Source organism: Bombina bombina, chromosome 10, assembly GCF_027579735.1.
Source record: "Bombina bombina isolate aBomBom1 chromosome 10, aBomBom1.pri, whole genome shotgun sequence".
In the NCBI taxonomy this organism is placed as follows: Eukaryota; Metazoa; Chordata; class Amphibia; order Anura; family Bombinatoridae; genus Bombina; species Bombina bombina.
In genome coordinates, this window is record NC_069508.1 from 12,807,581 (window position 1) to 12,828,398 (window position 20,818).

Consider the following 20,818-nt stretch of genomic DNA (forward strand, 5'->3'; position numbering starts at 1 on the left):
CCAGGGCAGAGTGCCGCTGGCCTCTGCCCCCCAAGTACCACCAGCTATTTGCCCAGCTGCGCCAGGAAGGCCGAGGATGCTACACTTTCATCCTACAACCTGGAACCTACAGGCCAGTACTACTTATTGTGGGGGGGCTACTTTGCTGCTAATGTTTATTTGTGGGTGGGTTACGAGACTAACTTAGGCACTGACCGACAGAAGGTCAGGTGCCTGGTTAGTCTCCCTCCAAAAGGGGAGATATGTTACAAACTGCTATTTGTAACTGGCCCTTTAAATGGAAAATTGCCCTGCTTCCCTGGATTTTGGAGAAGCCTATTTGCCAGCCTCCTTCCTCATGACTATGGCCCCTGGAAGATTGTGCCCCTGAGAGTATATTAACTTTTATTGGGTGTGTATGGCCCTTTAAGAACCGTCTGGGGACATATTGTGACTTTGGTGAACAATGCCCCTTTAAGACTATGTCCCCAGACCTGTGAAATGACTTGTCCCTGGCTTTCTCCCACTTGGTTCAGTTTCATTGTGTGCCATTAAGAGTTAATTTTGTTCAATTCTAAATACAAGTTTGCTGGGATCAGCTCTAATTAGGTTTAGTGATAAACTTTCCCATTGTCTAATCAGACTTCTAGTAGTGATAAGGTGGACTGCATTGTTTTATTGTGTGTAAAATGTTATCTGCTGAAGTAATGTTGTGGCCTGTCAAAGGGAGTGTCTCTCTAATATCAAATGTGTGATTGGGGATTTTATGCCTCCCCCTGAGAGTGTCCTGTTTGCATGTAACCTCAATAAAAAGCAGGCTGTGTGCTCCAGCACATCAGACCTATTCTGACCCTCTAACTTGCAGCTTTGACTCATGTTTGTAGGGGACAGCTTATATCACTACAGGGATTGCTATGCTTTTCATACTCCCTTAGCTACAGGGATTGCTACAGAAGGAAGAGGTTCACCTACTGGAGCCTGGTCGTAGGTCCAGGGCGCAGAGCAGACGGCGAGATACCAGCCCAGCAGCGGTGGTTCATAGAGTCTGCGTTACTTATGGTGGCTACGCAGCAGTTAGAGTGTCCACGGTGCTGCTGCTCCTTTGGTGAGCGCTAGGAGCATCCTTTTCTACGGCCCAACTTCCAGCCAGCCTGGAGGCAACCGTAACACTGGGGTTAAACACAGCAACCTTATAGAGAGGCAGATATCTGCACCTTATATACAGCTAGATTACGAGTTATGTGCGCTATAGGGAAATTAAACGAACGCAACAAAAGTTGCGTTATTTAACCCTCTATAGCGCAGCCATTACAAGTTTTCAAACAGCCGTTTCGTGCGTGCGATATGGCTGTGTTGAGCTCCATACCGCACACAATCTAAGTGCTGTTTTGATGTGCTCGTGCACCCTTTCCCCATAGACATCAATGGGGAGAGCTGGTCAGAAAAAAGCCTAACACCTGCGATTGTGGAATGAAAATCTTCGTAACGCAGCCCCATTGATGTCTATGAGAGAAAAAAACCTAACCTAATCAGCTGCCCCCGACATCGTCGACACCTACATAATGTTATTAACCCCTAATCTGCCGCCCCTGATATTGCAGAAACCTAAATAAAACTATTAACCCCTAATCTGCCACTCCTGATATCGCCGCCACTATACTAAAGTTAATAACCCCTATTCCTCTGCACCCCAACATCACCCACACTATAATAAATCTATTAACCCCTATTCTGCCGCTCGCCAACATTGCCGCCGCTAAATAAAGTTATTAACCCCTAAACCTCTGGCCTCCCACATCACTACCACTAAATAAATCTATTAACCCCCAAACAGCCAGCCCCCCCACGTCACAACAACCTAAATTAAACTATATTAACCCCTAAACCTAAGCCTAACCATAAACCTAACCGTAACCCTAACACCCCCTAACTTTAACATAATTAAAATAGATCTAAATTAAACTTACAATTATTAACTAAATAATACCTATTTAAAACTAAATACAAACTTACCTGTGAAATAAAGCCTAAGCTAGATACAATATAACTAATAGTTAGCTTAGGTTTTAATTTTATTTCACAGATAAGTTTATATTTATTTTAACTAGGTAGACTAGTTAGTAAATGGTTATAAACTATTTACTAACTACCTAGATAAAATAAATACAAATTTACCTGTAAAATAAAACCTAACCTGTCTTACACTAACACCTTACCTTACACTACAATTAAATAAATTACATTAAATACAATTAACTAAATTACAAAAAAAATAAAAATACACCAAATCTAATAGCCCTATACATATAAAAAAGCCCCATTTAAGGGCTATTGGTAATTTATTGTAGGCTAGGGTTTTTTTTTATTTTGGGTGGGCTTCTTTATATGTATAGGGCTATTAGATTAGGTGTAATTCTTTTTTATTTTTGATAATTTCATTATTTTTTTCCCCGTAATTTATTTTTTGTAATTAGATACACCTAGATTACGAGTTTTGCGTTAGAGGCTATGCGGTGCTAACGAGCAATTTTCTCTCACTGCTCACTTACCTGCAGCGCTGGTATTACGAGTTTTCAGAAACCCGTCGTTAAAAGACAAGAAGTGAACGTTGAGCAAAATTTTGCTCATTACCGCACTCCAATACCAGCGCTGCTTAAGTCAGCGGCGAGCTGGTGTAACGTGCTCGTGCACAATTTCCCCATAGGAATCAACGGGGAGTGCCAGCTGAAAAAAGTCTAACACCTGCAAAAAAGCAGCGTAAAACTCACTAACGCAGCCCCATTGATTCCTATGGGGAAATAAAATTTGTGTTTACACCTAACACGAACCCCGAGTCTAAACACCCCTAATTTTACACTTATTAACCCCTATTCTGCCACCCCCAACATCACTGACACCTACATTATATTATTAACCCCTAATCTGCCGCTCCGGACACCGCCACCACCTACATTATATTTATGAACCCCTAATCTGCTGCCCCCAACATCGCAGACACCTACATTATATTTATTATTAACCCCTACTCTGCTGCCCCCAATGTCGCCGCCACCTACCTACACTTATTAACCCCTAATCTGACGCCCCCAACGTCGCTGCCACTATATTAAAGTTATTAACCCCTAAACCTAAGTCTAACCCTAAACCTAACACCCCCTAACTTAAATATAATTTAAATAAATCTAAATGAATATTCCTATAATTAACTAATACCTAGATTAAGAGTTTTGCGTTAGAGGCTATGCGGTGCTAACGAGCAGTTTATGCTCATCGCTCACCTACAGACAGCGCTGGTATTACAGGTTTTTACAACCGAGACAAGAAGTGAGCATTGAGCAAAATTTTGCTCCTTACCGCACTCCAATACGAGCTCTGTTTACGTTAGTGGTGAGCTGGTGTAACGTGCTCGTGCACGATTTCCCCATAGGAATCAACGGGGAGAGCCTGCTGAAAAAAAGTCTAACACCTGCAAAAAAGCAGCGTAAAACTCCATAACGCAGCCCCATTGATTCCTATGAGGAAATAAAAGTTATGTCTACACCTAACACCCTAACATGAACCCCGAGACTAAACACCCCTAATCTTACACTTATTAACCCCTAATCTGCCGCCCCCGATATCGCTGCAACCTACATTATATTATTAACCCCTAATCTGCTGCTCCGGACATCGCTGCCACCTACATTATACTTATGAACCCCTAATCTGCTGCCCCCAACATCGCCGAAACCTACATTATATTTTTTAACCCCTAATCTGCCGCCCCCAACGTCGCCGCCCATATAATAAACATATTAACCCCTAAACCACCGCACTCCCGCCTCGCAAACATTAGTTAAATATTATTAACCCCCTAATCTGCCGGCCCTAACATCGCCGCCACCTACCTACATTTATTAACCCCTAATCTGCCGCCCCCAACATCGCTGCCACTATATTAAAGTTATTAACCCCTAAACCTAAGTCTAAACCTAAACCTAACACCCCCTAACTTAAATATAATATAAATAAATCTAAATAAAATTACTATAATCGACTAAATTATTCCTATTTAAAACTAAATACTTACCTGTAAAATAAACCCTAAGCTAGCTACAATATAACCAATAGTTACATTATAGCTAGCTTAGAGTTTATTTTTATTTTACAGGCAAGTTTGTATTTATTTTAACTAGGTAGAATAGTTGTTATTAAATAGTTATTAACTATTTAATAACTACCTAGCTAAAATAAATACAAAAGTACCTGTAAAATAAAACCTAACCTAAGTTACACTAACACCTAACACTACACTACAATTAAATTAATTCCCTAAATTAAATACAATTAAATAATTAGCTAAAGTACAAAAAAACAAACACTAAATTACAGAAAATAATAAACAAATTACAAGATTTTTAAACTAATTACACCTAATCTAATCCCCCTAACAAAATAAAAAAGCCCCCCAAAATAAAAAAGCCCTACCCTACACTAAATCACAAATAGCCCTTAAAAGGGCCTTTTGCAGGGCATTGCCCCAAAGTAATCAACTTTTTTACCTGTAAAAAAAATTACAAATCCCCCCCAACATTAAAACCCACCACCCACACAACCAACCCTACTCTAAAACCCACCCAATACCCCCTTAAAAAAAAACTATCACTAACCCCTTGAAGATCACCTTACTGGGAAAAGTCTTCATCCAACCGGGCCGAAGTCCTCAACGAATCCGGCAGAAGTGGTCATCCAGATGGGCAGAAGTCTTCATCCATCCGGAGCAGGTCCATCTTCAAGACATCCGCGGAGCAGGTCCATCTTCAAGACACACGGAGCATCCTCTTCTTTCCACGGCGACTGAAGAATGAAGGTTCCTTTAAGTGACGTCATCCAAGATGGCGTCCCTTCAATTCCGATTGGCTGATAGAATTCTATCAGCCAATCGGAATTAAGATAGGAAAAATCCTATTGGGTGATGCAATCAGCCAATAGGATTGAAGTTCAATCCTATTGGCTGATCCAATCGGCCAAAAGGATTGACCTGGCATTCTATTGGCTGTTCCAATCAGTCAATAGAATGCCAGCTCAATCCTATTGGCCGATTGCATCAGCCAATAGGATTTTTTCTACCTTAATTCCAATTGGCTGATAGAATTCTATCAGCCAATCGGAATTGAAGGGACGCCATCTTGGATGACGTCACTTAAAGGTACCTTCATTTTTCAGTCGCCGTGGAAAGAAGAGGATGCTCCGTGTCGGATGTCTTGAAGATGGACCCGCTCCGCGCCGGATGGATGAAGATAGAAGATGCAGTCTGGATGAAGACTTCTGCCCGTCTGGAGGACCACTTCGCCCGGCTTGGATGAAGACTTCTCCCGGTAAGGTGATCTTCAAGGGGTTAGTGTTAGGTTTTTTTAAGGGGGTATTGGGTGGGTTTTAGAGTAGGGATGGTTGTGTGGGTAGGGGTTTTAATGTTGGGGGGGGATTTGTATTTTTTTTTTTACTTTACAGGTAAAAGAGCTGATTACCTTGGGGCAATACCCCGCAAAAGGCCCTTTTAAGGGCTATTTGTAATTTAGTGTAGGGTAGGGCTTTTTTATTTTAGGGGGGCTTTTTTATTTTGTTAGGGGGATTAGATTAGGTGTAATTAGTTTAAAAATCTTGTAATTTGTTTATTTTCTGTAATTTAGTGGGGGGTTTTTTGTACTTCAGCTAATTTTATTTGATTGTATTTAATTTAGGGAATTAATTTAATTATAGTGTAGTGTTAGGTGTAATTGTAACTTTGGTTAGGTTTTATTTTACAGGTACTTTTGTATTTATTTTAACTAGGTAGTTATTAAATAGTTAATAACTATTTAATAACTATTGTACCTAATTAAAATAAATACAAACTTGCCTGTAAAATAAAAATAAACCCTAAGATAGCTACAATGTAACTATTAGTTATATTGTAGCTAGTTTAGAGTTTATTTTATAGGTATTTAGATTTAAATAGGAATAATTTAGTTAATTATAGTAATTTTTATTTATATTTATTTTAATTATATTTAAGTTAGGGGGTGTTAGGGTTAGACTTAGGTTTAGGGGTTAATAACTTTAATATAGTGGCGGCGACATTGGGGGCGGCAGATTAGGGGTTAATAATATTTAACAAATTTTTGCAAGGCGGGAGTGCGGCGGTTTAGGGGTTAATATATTTATTATAGTGGCGGTGATGTTAGGTTCGGGGTTAAAATTTTTATTTTAGTGTTTGCGATGTGGGGGGCCTTGGTTTAGGGGTTAATAGGTAGTTTATGGGTGTTAGTGTAATTTTTAGCACTTTAGTTAAAAGTTTTATGCTACGGCGTTAGACCATAAAACTCTTAACTACTGACTTTAAAATGCGGTACCAGGCTTGACAGGAGAGGGTCTACCGCTCACTTTTTGTCAGACTCGTAATACCAGCGCTATGCAAGTCCCATTGAAAAAAGAGGATACGTAATTTACGTAAGTGGATTTGCGGTATTTCCAAGTCTGGACAAAAAAGTGAGCGGTACACCTGTACCTGCAAGACTCGTAATACCAGCGGGCGTTAAAAAGCAGCGTTAGGACCAGCCAACACTGCTTTTTAAGCCTAACGCGCAACTCGTAATCTTGTCATAAATTATTCCTATTTAAAACTAAATACTTACCTGTAAAATAAATCCTAAGATAGCTACAATATAACTAATAGTTACATTGTAGCTAGCTTAGGATTTATTTTTATTTTACAGGCAAGTTTATATTTATTTTAACTAGGTACAATAGTTATTAAATAGTTATTAACTATTTAATAACTACCTAACTAAAATAAATACAAATTTACCTGTAAAATAAAACCTAATCTAAGTTACACTAACACCTAACACTACACTATAATTAAATAAATTAACTAAATTAAATACAATTAATTAAATTAAATTAGCTAAAGTACACAAAAAACAAACACTAAATTACAGAAAATAAACAAATTACAGAAATTTAAACTAATTACACCTAATCTAATAGCCATATTAAAATAAAAAAAGCCCCCCCAAAATAAAAAAAACCCTAGCCTAAACTAAACTACCAACTGCCCTTAAAAGGGCCTTTTGCAGGGCATTGCCCCAAAGTAATCAGCTCTTTTACCTGTAATAAAAAATACAAACAACCCCCCAACAGTAAAACCCACCACCCACACAACCAACCCCCCAAATAAAATACTAGCTAAAAAAACCTAAGCATCCCATTGCACTGAAAAGGGCATTTGGATGGGCATTGCCCTTAAAAGGGCAGTTAGCGCTTTTGCCACCCAAACCCTAATCTAAAAAATAAAACCCACCCAATACACCCTTAAAAAAAACCTAACACTAACCCCCTGAAGATCGGTCTTCCCGGGAGACTTCATCATCCAAGCCGGGCAAAGTGGTCCTACAGACGGGCAGAAGTCTTCATCAAAGCCGGGCAGAAGTCTTCATCCAGACGGCATCTTCTATCTTCATCCATCCGGCGCGGGTCCATCTTCAAGTCATCTGACGCGGAGCATCCTCTTCATCCGACGACTAACACAGAATGAAAGTACCTTTAAGTGACGTCATCCAAGATGGCGTCCCTTAGATTCCGATTGGCTGATAGAATTCTATCAGCCAATCGGAATTAAGGTAGAAAAAATCCTATTGGCTGATGCAATCAGCCAATAGGATTGAGCTCGCATTCTATTGGCTGTTCCAATCAGCCAATAGAATGTGAGCTCAATCCCATTGGCTGATTGGATCAGCCAATAGGATTGAACTTCAATCCTATTGGCTGATTGCATCAGCCAATAGGATTTTTTCTACCTTAATTCCGATTGGCTGATAGAATTCTATTGGCTGATGCAATCAGCCAATAGGATTGAAGTTCAATCCTATTGGCTGATCCAAACAGCCAATGGGATTGAGCTCACATTCTATTGGCTGATTGGAACAGCCAATAGAATGCAAGCTCAATCCTATTGGCTGATTGCATCAGCCAATAGGATTTTTTCTACCTTAATTCCGATTGGCTGATAGAATTCTATTGGCTGATGCAATCAGCCAATGGGATTGAAGTTCAATCCGATTGGCTGATCCAATCAGCCAATGGGATTGAGCTCACATTCTATTGGCTGATTGGAACAGCCAATAGAATGCAAGCTCAATCCTATTGGCTGATTGCATCAGCCAATAGGATTTTTTTCTACCTTAATTCTTATTGGCTGATAGAATTCTATCAGCCAATCGGAATCTAAGGGACGCCATCTTGGATGACGTCACTTAAAGGTACCTTCTTTCTGTGTTAGTCGTCGGATTAAGAGGATGCTCCGCGCCGGATGTCTTGAAGATGGACCCGCTCCGCGCCGGAAAGATGAAGATAGAAGATGCCGTCTGGATGAAGACTTGCACTGAAAAGGGCATTTGGATGGGCATTGCCCTTAAAAGGGCAGTTAGCGCTTTTGCCACCCAAACCCTAATCTAAAAAATAAAACCCACCCAATACACCCTTAAAAAAAAACCTAACACTAACCCCCTGAAGATCGGTCTTCCCGGGAGACTTCATCATCCAAGCCGGGCGAAGTGGTCCTACAGACGGGCAGAAGTCTTCATCAAAGCCGGGCAGAAGTCTTCATCCAGACGGCATCTTCTATCTTCATCCATCCGGCGCGGGTCCATCTTCAAGACATCTGACGCGGAGCATCCTCTTCATCCGACGACTAACACAGAATGAAAGTACCTTTAAGTGACGTCATCCAAGATGGCGTCCCTTAGATTCCGATTGGCTGATAGAATTCTATCAGCCAATCGGAATTAAGGTAGAAAAAATCCTATTGGCTGATGCAATCAGCCAATAGGATTGAGCTCGCATTCTATTGGCTGTTCCAATCAGCCAATAGAATGTGAGCTCAATCCCATTGGCTGATTGGATCAGCCAATAGGATTGAACTTCAATCCTATTGGCTGATTGCATCAGCCAATAGGATTTTTTCTACCTTAATTCCGATTGGCTGATAGAATTCTATTGGCTGATGCAATCAGCCAATGGGATTGAAGCTCAATCCGATTGGCTGATCCAATCAGCCAATGGGATTGAGCTCACATTCTATTGGCTGATTGGAACAGCCAATAGAATGCGAGCTCAATCCTATTGGCTGATTGCATCAGCCAATAGGATTTTTTCTACCTTAATTCTTATTGGCTGATAGAATTCTATCAGCCAATCGGAATCTAAGGGACGCCATCTTGGATGACGTCACTTAAAGGTACCTTCTTTCTGTGTTAGTCGTCGGATTAAGAGGATGCTCCGCGCCGGATGTCTTGAAGATGGACCCGCTCCGCGCCGGAAAGATGAAGATAGAAGATGCCGTCTGGATGAAGACTTCTGCCCGTCTGGAGGACCACTTCTACCCGGCTTGGATGAAGACTTCTGCCAGTCTGGAGGACTACTTCGCCCAACTTGGATGAAGACGTCTACCGGTAAGTCGATCTTCAGGGGGTTAGTGTTAGGTTTTTTTAAGGGTGTATTGGGTGGGTTTTATTTTTTAGATTAGGGTTTGGGCGGCAAAAGAGCTAACTGCCCTTTTAAGGGCAATGCCCATCAAAATGCCCTTTTCAGGGCAATGGGGAGCTTAGTTTTTTTTAGCTAGTATTTCATTTGGGGGGTTGGTTGTGTGGGTGGTGGGTTTTACTGTTGGGGGGGTTGTTTGTATTTTTTTTAAAGGTAAAAGAGCTGAATACTTTGGGGCAATGCCCCGCAAAAGGCCATTTTAAGGGCTATTGGTAGTTTAGTTTAGGCTAGGGTTTTTTATTTTGGAGGTCTTTTTTTATTTTAATAGGGCTATTAGATTAGGTGTAATTAGGTTAAATTTCTGTAATTTGTTTATTATTTTCTGTAATTTAGTGTTTGTTTGTTTTTTTGTACTTTAGCTAATTTAATTTAATTGAGGTAATTGTATTTAATTTAGTTAAGTTATTTAATTATAGTGTAGTGTTAGGTGTTAGTGTAACTTAGGTTAGGTTTGCTTTACAGGTAAATTTGTATTTATTTTAGCTAGGTAGTTAGTAAATATTTAATAACTATTTAATAACTATTCTACCTAATTAAAATAAATATAAACTTGCCTGTAAAATAAAAATAAATCCTAAGATAGCTACAATGTAACTATTAGTTATATTGTAGCTATATTAGGGTTTATTTTACAGGTAAGTATTTAGTTTTAAATAGGAATTATTTAGTTAATGATAGGAATATCTATTTAGATTTATTTAAATTATATTTAAGTTAGGGGGTGTTAGGTTTAGGGCTAGACTTAGGTTTAGGGGTTAATAACTTTAATATAGTGGCAGCGACGTTGGGGGCGGCAGATTAGGGGTTAATAAATGTAGGTAGGTGGCGGCGATGTTAGGGACGGCAGATTAGGGGTTAATACTATTTAATTTATGTTTGCTATGCGGGAGTGCGGCGGTTTAGGGGTTAATATGTTTCTTATAGTGACAGCGATGTTGGGGGTGGCAGATTAAGGGTTAATAAGTGTAGGTAGGTTAGTGTACTTTTTAGCACTTTAGTTATGAATTTTATGTTACGACGTTGTACCATAAAACTCTTAACTACTGACTTTTAAATGCGTTAGGACTCTTGATGGGGTAGGGTGTACCGCTCACTTTTTGGCCTCCCAGGACAGACTTGTAATATCAGCACTATGGAAGTCCCATAGAAAAAAGACTTTACGAAGATTACGTAAGTTGTTTTGCGGTAAGGCCAAAGAAGTGTGCAGTGGCCTTAAACCTGCAAGACTTGTTATAACAGCGGGCATAAAAAAAGCAGCGTTAGGACCTCTTAACGCTGCTTTTTTACCCTAACGCACAACTTGTAATCTAGCCGATAGTTTGCAATTTTTATAGTAGTGTTAGGATTTTTTAACGTGTATTTTAGTTTAATAATTATATTATTTTAATTGTTAGTTTAAATTTAGTTTTTTTTAATTTGACAGGTAAGTTTTAATTTAATTTGAGATAGGGATATGGTAATTTTATTTTGAAATAGTTTTTATTAAGTTTTTATAATAATAACAACATACTCAGGCATGTACAATCAACATATCAGTGTAATCAGCAAATTTCCGTTTTAGTCTATTCTCTGTAGTCCAACAAGGTAGTAGGCAGGTAATAGGTCCCGGATCTCCGTCATATTCTTAAACTAATATTACATAGCTACTTTAAAGGTTCGTTATTTCTCCGCTCTCTAGCTTCATGGGGATATTGTAATTTTAATATAAAGTTAGGGGGCGTTAGGTTTAGGGGTTAATAGTTTAAATTAGTTTATTGCGATGTGGGGGGCTTTCGGTTTAGGGGTTAATAGTTTAAATTAGTATATTTCATTGTGTTAGGGCTTGCGGTTTATGGGTTAATAGGTTTATTATAGTGGCGGTGGTGTAGGGCTTAATAACTTTAGTACAGTGGGGGCGATGAGGGCGGACGGCAGATTAGGGGTTAATAATAATTAAATAGTGTTTGCGATGAGGGAGGGCGGCAGTTTAGGCGTTAATAACTTTATTATATTGGTGACAATGTCGGGGAGCGTCAGAATAGGGGCTAATACATTTTATTAGTGGTGGCGATGTCGGGAGTGGCAGATTAAGGGTTAAAAAATGTAATATAGTGTTTGTGATGCGGGAGGGCCTCGGTTTATGGGTTAGTAGGTAGTTTATGGGTGTTTAGTGCACTTTGTAGCAGTTTAGTTATGAGTTTTATGTAACAGATTTGTAGCGTAAAACTCATAACTACTGCTTTAGATGGTGAAACAGATCTTGTTGGTATAGGCTGCAACGCAAGCTTTTTAGCCTCACCGCAAAACTTGGAATGGCTGCGCTATGGAAGTCCCATGAAAAACGTAATTTTTACGTGTGCGGGACTGACGTTGCGTTACAGGCTAAAAGGCTTGCGGTACAGCTATACCGACAAGACTTGTAATGGCTGCAGTGCTGTTTTTCAGTGTTAAAACACAAATGCACAACTCGTAATCTAGGTGATACTGAGCGATGCACAAGAGCTGCGTGCACTGGGGGCTGATATCAGATAAAGTATTATGTTTATAACTGACAGGGGCTGCAGACAATGGGGACTGATATGAGCTGCAGTATAGGTGTACAACAGGGGCTACAGATAGTGGGGGCTGATATAAGGTACTGTAAAGTGGTATAACTAACAGGGTCTGCAGGCAGTGGGGGCTGATATCAGGTACTGTAAAGTGGTATAACTAACAGGGTCTGCAGGCAGTGGGGGCTGATATCCACCTGTAGCCCTTGGGTCTCCCCAGAGGTACAGTATAGGTGTATAACAGGGGCTGCAGATAGTGGGGGCTGATATCCACCTGTAGCCCTTGGGTCTCCCCAGAAGTACAGTATAGGTGTATAACAGGGGCTGCAGATAGTGGGGGCTGATATAAGGTACTGTAAAGTGGTATAACTAACAGGGTCTGCAGGCAGTGGGGGCTGATATCCACCTGTAGCCCTTGGGTCTGCCCAGAGGTACAGTATAGGTGTATAACGGACAGGGGCTGCAGGTAGTGGGGGCTGATATCCACCTGTAGCCCTTGGGTCTGCCCAGAGGTACAGTATAGGTGTATAACGGACAGGGGCTGCAGGTAGTGGGGGCTGATATCAGGTGCACTACAGGTGTATAACTGACAGGGGCTGCAGGCAGTGGAGGCTGATATCAGGTGCATTATAGGTGTAAAACTGTCATTGGCTGCAGGCAGTGGGGGCTGATAGGTGCACTACAGGTGTATAACTGACAGGGGCTGCAGGCAGTGGGGTCTGATATCAGGTGCACTACAGGTGTATAACTGACAGGGGCTGCAGGCAGTGGGGTCTGATATCAGGTGCACTACAGGTGTATAACGGACAGGGGCTGCAGGCAGTGGGGTCTGATATCAGGTGCACTACAGGTGTATAACTGACAGGGGCTGCAGGCAGTGGAGGCTGATATCAGGTGCACTACAGGTGTATAACTGACAGGGGCTGCAGGCAGTGGAGGCTGATATCAGGTGCACTACAGGTGTATAACTGACAGGGTCTGCAGGCAGTGGGGGCTGATATCCACCTTTAGCCCTTGGGTCTGCCCAGAGGTACAGTATAGGTGTATAACGGACAGGGGCTGTAGGTAGTGGGGTCTGATATCAGGTGCGCTACAGGTGTATAACGGACAGGGGCTGCAGGTAGTGGGGGCTGATATCAGGTGCACTACAGGTGTATAACTGACAGGGGCTGCAGGCAGTGGAGGCTGATATCAGGTGCATTATAGGTGTAAAACTGTAATTGGCTGCAGGCAGTGGGGGCTGATATCAGGTGCACTACAGGTGTATAACTGACAGGGGCTGCAGGCAGTGGAGGCTGATATCAGGTGCACTACAGATGTATAACTGACAGGGGCTGCAGGCAGTGGGGTCTGATATCAGGTGCACTACAGGTGTATAACTGACAGGGGCTGCAGGCAGTGGAGGCTGATATCAGGTGCACTACAGGTGTATAACTGACAGGGGCTGCAGGAAGTGGGGTCTGATATCAGGTGCACTACAGGTGTATAACTGACAGGGGCTGCAGGCAGTGGGGTCTGATATCAGGTGCACTACAGGTGTATAACTGAAAGGGGCTGCAGGCAGTGGGGTCTGATATCAGGTGCACTACAGGTGTATAACTAACAGGGGCTGCAGGCAGTGGGGTCTAATATCAGGTGCGCTACAGGTGTATAACTGAAAGGGGCTGCAGGCAGTGGGGGCTGATATCAGGTTTAGTATAGGCGTATAAGTGACATGGGCTGCAGGCAGTGGGGGCTGATATCAGGTTTAGTATAGGCGTATAAGTGACATGGGCTGCAGGCAGAGGGGGCTGATATCAGGTGCACTATAGGTGTAAAACTGTCATTGGCTGGCTAAAAGGATTGCGGTACAGCTATACCGACAAGACTTGTAATGGCTGCAGTGCTGTTTTTCAGTGTTAAAACACGAATGCACAACTCGTAATCTAGATACTGAGCGATGCACAAGAGCTGCGTGCACTGGGGGCTGATATCAGATAAAGTATTATGTTTATAACTGACAGGGGCTGCAGACAATGGGGACTGATATGAGCTGCAGTATAGGTGTACAACAGGGGCTGCAGATAGTGGGGGCTGATATAAGGTACTGTAAAGTGGTATAACTAACAGGGTCTGCAGGCAGTGGGGGCTGATATCCACCTGTAGCCCTTGGGTCTCCCCAGAGGTACAGTATAGGTGTATAACGGACAGGGGCTGCAGGTAGTGGGGGCTGATATCCACCTGTAGCCCTTGGGTCTCCCCAGAGGTACAGTATAGGTGTATAACGGACAGGGGCTGCAGGTAGTGGGGGCTGATATCAGGTGCACTACAGGTGTATAACGGACAGGGGCTGCAGGTAGTGGGGGCTGATATCAGGTGCACTACAGGTGTATAACGGACAGGGGCTGCAGGCAGTGGAGGCTGATATCAGGTGCACTATAGGTGTATAACTGACAGGGGCTGCAGGCAGTGGGGTCTGATATCAGGTGCACTACAGGTGTATAACGGACAGGGGCTGCAGGCAGTGGAGGCTGATATCAGGTGCACTATAGGTGTATAACTGACAGGGGCTGCAGGCAGTGGGGTCTGATATCAGGTGCACTACAGGTGTATAACTGACAGGGTCTGCAGGCAGTGGGGGCTGATATCCACCTGTAGCCCTTGTGTCTGCCCAGAGGTACAGTATAGGTGTATAACGGACAGGGGCTGTAGGTAGTGGGGGCTGATATCAGGTGCACTACAGGTGTATAACCTACAGGGGCTGCAGGCGGTGGAGGCTGATATCAGGTGCACTACAGGTGTAAAACTGTAATTGGCTGCAGGCAGTGGGGGCTGATATCAGGTGCACTACAGGTGTATAACTGACAGGGGCTGCAGGCAGTGGGGTCTGATCTCAGGTGCACTACAGGTGTATAACTGACAGGGGCTGCAGGCAGTGGGGTCTGATATCAGGTGCACTACAGGTGTAAAACTGTCATTGGCTACAGTCAGTGGGGGCTTATATCAGGTGCACTACAGGTGTATAACTGACAGGGGCTGCAGGCAGTGGGGTCTGATATCAGGTGTACTACAGGTGTATAACTGGCAGGTGCTGCAGGCAGTGGGGGCTGATATCAGGTGCACTACAGGTGTAAAACTGTCATTGGCTACAGTCAGTGGGGGCTTATATCAGGTGCACTACAGGTGTATAACTGACAGGGGCTGCAGGCAGTGGGGTCTGATATCAGGTGTACTACAGGTGTATAACTGGCAGGTGCTGCAGGCAGTGGGGGCTGATATCAGGTGCACTACAGGTGTATAACTGACAGGGGCTGCAGGCAGTGGGGGCTGATATCAGGTGCACTACAGGTGTATAACTGACAGGGGCTGCAGGCAGTGGGGGCTGATATCAGGTGCACTACAGGTGTATAACTGACAGGGGCTGCAGGCAGTGGGGGTTGATATCAGGTGCACTACAGGTGTATAACTGACAGGGGCTGCAGGCAGTGGGGGCTGATATCAGGTGCAGTAAAGGTGTATAACGGACAGGGGATGCAGGCAGTGGGGGCTGATATCAGGTGCAGTAAAGGTATATAACGGACAGGGGCTGCAGGTTGTGGTTGCGGATATCAGATGCAGTAAAGGTGTATAACGGACAGGGGCTGCAGGTAGTGGTTGCGGATATCAGGTGCAGTAAAGGTGTATAACGGACAGGGGCTGCAGGTAGTGGGTGCTAACTTAAGGTCCCATATGGCATATGGTAAAAGGAGCTGCAGGGCCATGTGGACTGATCTGAGACTTGATTACAGTATTTTTGTGGAGGACCCTCTGGCAACCTTAATAAAAACTACTGTAAAGGTAGAAATGGCTCATTTCTATTTTTTTTGAGAAAAGTTATTACTCACTGAACTTTCAAAGCTTAAAAGCAGCATTTCAATGCAAAATGTATTGATTGCTACAGTGATGAAGTGACACAAGAACTACCCTTATAAAGTATTGTCAGTGATGAAACAATAATCCTAACCTACAAAATGGTGCTGTACAGAAGGTTCCTCACTTACCAGCAGTAATCCAGGAGGTGCGGGGGGAGCACAGGGATATATATGTGTTGCCAGTACATAGGGTACAATAGGGAGGCTGAGGCATGAACACAGGCGGTTAACTGCAAGACAAGAAATACAACAAAGTGACGCACCTGTATAGTACCCTCCTATACATTAGTTATATCTGTGTCACACCTGTACAGTACCCTCCTATTCATTAGTTATATCTGTGTGTCACACCTGTATAGTACCCTCCTATACATTAGTTATATCTGTGTGTCACACCTGTATAGTACCCTCCTATACATTAGTTATATCTGTGTCACACCTGTACAGTACCCTCCTATTCATTAGTTATATCTGTGTGTCACACCTGTATAGTACCCTCCTATACATTAGTTATATCTGTGTGTCACACCTGTACAGTACCCTCCTATACATTATTTATATCTGTGTGTCACACCTGTACAGTACCCTCCTATACATTAGTTATATCTGTGTGTCACACCTGTACAGTACCCTCCTATACATTAGTTATATCTGTGTGTCACATCTGTATAGTACCCTAGTTATATCCGTGTGTCACACCTGTACAGTACCCTCCTATACATTAGTTATATCTGTGTGTCACACCTGTACAGTACCCTAGTTATATCCGTGTGTCACACCTGTACAGTACCCTCCTATACATTAGTTATATCCGTGTGTCACACCTGTACAGTACCCTCCTATACATTAGTTATATCTGTGTCACACCTGTACAGTACCCTCCTATACATTAGTTATATCTGTGTGTCACACCTGTACAGTACCCTCCTATACATTAGTTATATCTGTCTGTCACACCTGTACAGTACCCTCCTATACATTAGTTATATCTGTGTGTCACACCAGTACAGTACCCTCCTATACATTAGTTATATCTGTGTGTTACATCTGTACAGTACCCTCCTATACATTAGTTATATCTGTGTGTCACACCTGTACAGTACCCTCCTATACATTAGTTATATCTGTGTGTCACACCTGTACAGTACCCTCCTATACATTAGTTATATCTGTGTGTCACACCTGTACAGTACCCTCCTATACATTAGTTATATCTGTGTGTCACACCTGTACAGTACCGTCCTATACATTAGTTATATCTGTGTGTCACACCTGTACAGTACCCTCCTATACATTAGTTATATCTGTGTGTCACACCTGTACAGTACCCTCCTATACATTAGTTATATCTGTGTGTCACACCTGTACAGTACCCTCCTATACATTAGTTATATCTGTGTGTCACACCTGTACAGTACCCTCCTATACATTAGTTATCTGTGTATCACACCTTTACAGTACCGTCCTATACATTAGTTATATCTGTGTGTCACACCTGTACAGTACCCTCCTATACATTAGTTATATCTGTGTGTCACACCTGTACAGTACCCTCCTATACATTAGTTATATCTGTGTGTCACACCTGTACAGTACCCTCCTATACATTAGTTATATCTGTGTGTCACACCTGTACAGTACCGTCCTATACATTAGTTATATCTGTGTGTCACACCTGTACAGTACCGTCCTATACATTAGTTATATCTGTGTGTCACACCTGTACAGTACCGTCCTATACATTAGTTATATCTGTGTGTCACACCTGTACAGTACCGTCCTATACATTAGTTATATCTGTGTGTCACACCTGTACAGTACCGTCCTATACATTAGTTATATCCGTGTGTCACACCTGTACAGTACCCTCCTATACATTAGTTATATCCGTGTGTCACACCTGTACAGTACCCTCCTATACATTAGTTATATCCGTGTGTCACACCTGTACAGTACCCTCCTATACATTATTTATATCTGTGTGTCACACCTGTACAGTACCCTCCTATACATTAGTTATATCTGTGTGTCACACCTGTACAGTACCCTCCTATACATTAGTTATATCTGTGTGTCACACCTGTACAGTACCCTCCTATACATTAGTTATATCTGTGTGTCACACCTGTACAGTACCCTCCTATACATTAGTTATATCTGTGTGTCACACCTGTACAGTACCCTCCTATACATTAGTTATATCCGTGTGTCACACCTGTACAGTACCCTCCTATACATTAGTTATATCCGTGTGTCACACCTGTACAGTACCCTCCTATACATTAGTTATATCTGTGTCACACCTGTACAGTACCCTCCTATACATTAGTTATATCTGTGTGTCACACCTGTACAGTACCCTCCTATACATTAGTTATATCTGTCTGTCACACCTGTACAGTACCCTCCTATACATTATTTATATCTGTGTGTTACATCTGTACAGTACCCTCCTATACATTATTTATATCTGTGTGTTACATCTGTACAGTACCGTCCTATACATTAGTTATATCTGTCTGTCACACCTGTACAGTACCCTCCTATACATTAGTTATATCTGTGTGTCACACCTGTACAGTACCCTCCTATACATTATTTATATCTGTGTGTTACATCTGTACAGTACCCTCCTATACATTATTTATATCTGTGTGTTACATCTGTACAGTACCGTCCTATACATTAGTTATATCTGTCTGTCACACCTGTACAGTACCCTCCTATACATTAGTTATATCTGTGTGTCACACCTGTACAGTACCCTCCTATACATTATTTATATCTGTGTGTTACATCTGTACAGTACCGTCCTATACATTAGTTATATCTGTGTGTCACACCTGTACAGTACCCTCCTATACATTAGTTATATCCGTGTGTCACACCTGTACAGTACCCTCCTATACATTAGTTATATCTGTGTGTCACACCTGTACAGTACCCTCCTATACATTAGTTATATCTGTGTGTCACACCTGTACAGTACCCTCCTATACATTAGTTATATCTGTGTGTTACATCTGTACAGAACCCTCCTATACATTAGTTATATCTGTGTGTCACACCTGTACAGTACCGTCCTATACATTAGTTATATCTGTGTGTCACACCTGTACAGTACCCTCCTATACATTAGTTATATCCGTGTGTCACACCTGTACAGTACCGTCCTATACATTAGTTATATCTGTGTGTCACACCTGTACAGTACCCTCCTATACATTAGTTATATCTGTGTGTCACACCTTTACAGTACCGTCCTATACATTAGTTATATCTGTGTGTCACACCTGTACAGTACCCTCCTATACATTAGTTATATCTGTGTGTCACACATGTACAGTACCCTCCTATACATTAGTTATATCTGTGTGTCACACCTGTACAGTACCCTCCTATACATTAGTTATATCTGTGTGTCACACCTGTACAGTACCCTCCTATACATTAGTTATATCTGTGTCACACCTGTACAGTACCCTCCTATACATTAGTTATATCTGTGTGTCACACCTGTACAGTACCCTCCTATACATTAGTTATATCCGTGTGTCACACCTGTACAGTACCCTCCTATACATTAGTTATATCTGTGTCACACCTGTACAGTACCCTCCTATACATTAGTTATATCCGTGTGTCACACCTGTACAGTACCCTCCTATACATTAGTTATATCTGTGTGTCACACCTGTACAGTACCGTCCTATACATTAGTTATATCTGTGTGTCACACCTGTACAGTACCGTCCTATACATTAGTTATATCTGTGTGTCACACCTGTACAGTACCGTCCTATACATTAGTTATATCTGTGTGTCACACCTGTACAGTACCCTCCTATACATTAGTTATATCTGTGTGTCACACCTGTACAGTACCCTCCTATACATTAGTTATATCTGTGTCACACCTGTACAGTACCCTCCTATACATTAGTTATATCCGTGTGTCACACCTGTACAGTACCCTCCTATACATTAGTTATATCTGTGTGTCACACCTGTACAGTACCGTCCTATACATTAGTTATATCTGTGTGTCACACCTGTACAGTACCCTCCTATACATTATTTATCCCTCTGGTCGATACTGTACATATGCACATCTCCTGTCTTGCATATTTGCACACATAAAATTCTATATATGAGATATTACAGCTCCCAGGTATGAGGAAGTTAATCGTTTTCTGATCCCAATGGATATAATTGGGCCTCTGATGTGAGGAAGCGACTCAGTCCTCAGCCCACCAGCTTAATTTAACCCTATTAAATATGCCAAGAAGCTGTGCCTGAGAGGTCCCTCGAGATCTCGTTAGGGATGACTGCCAAATAAAGGAGCATCAGAAGGTGGCGAGGCGCATCTGGAAAGGTTCGGGAAAGTGAGAAGAGCGCGATCCAGCAGAACAGTCTCTTGGGATGAGACTGCTCTCTGTCTCATGCTGTCACCACTGAGATGTGTCCTGCTAGCCCATCGTCACAGTACAACAGCCACCGCTCAACAGCCCATGTGGCATTAACCCTTCAAAGGCTGATACCAACAAAACACTTTTACTGATCTTGTATTTTTGTTTTTCAAAGTGACTGATTTCAGGAAACTAACAGCCAACGTGATGCTGGATCAGCCCAAACCAGAACTCCAATACAGTAGGGAGCTGCAGATGTAAAGTAAAAAAAGCTTCAAAAGAAAGTCAAGTAGTGAGATAAATTGATTTGGCTGTTATCTCACTGTTGAGCTGACATGAAGATGTGGTTCCCTTCCCCACTGTGCCATAGAAGAATATAGCGCCCCATCCACTGAGGAGTCCCATGCAGGCCAAACCGTACAGGGCTAGCTGTACTCTGTTACAGACTTAT

The 20,818-nt window shown here is 42.2% G+C and overlaps 1 protein-coding gene across 1 annotated transcript in view; it reads right to left on the bottom strand.

The window, feature by feature from the left end:
* The window catches only part of DENND1B (DENN domain containing 1B), a 338,838-nt gene that overhangs the window by 113,166 nt on the left and 204,854 nt on the right, over positions 1 to 20,818 (bottom strand). The window contains exon 10 of the mRNA XM_053693753.1: positions 16,088 to 16,188. Coding sequence (XP_053549728.1) covers positions 16,088 to 16,188 — 101 coding nt within the window. The remainder of the gene's footprint in view (positions 1 to 16,087; positions 16,189 to 20,818) is intronic.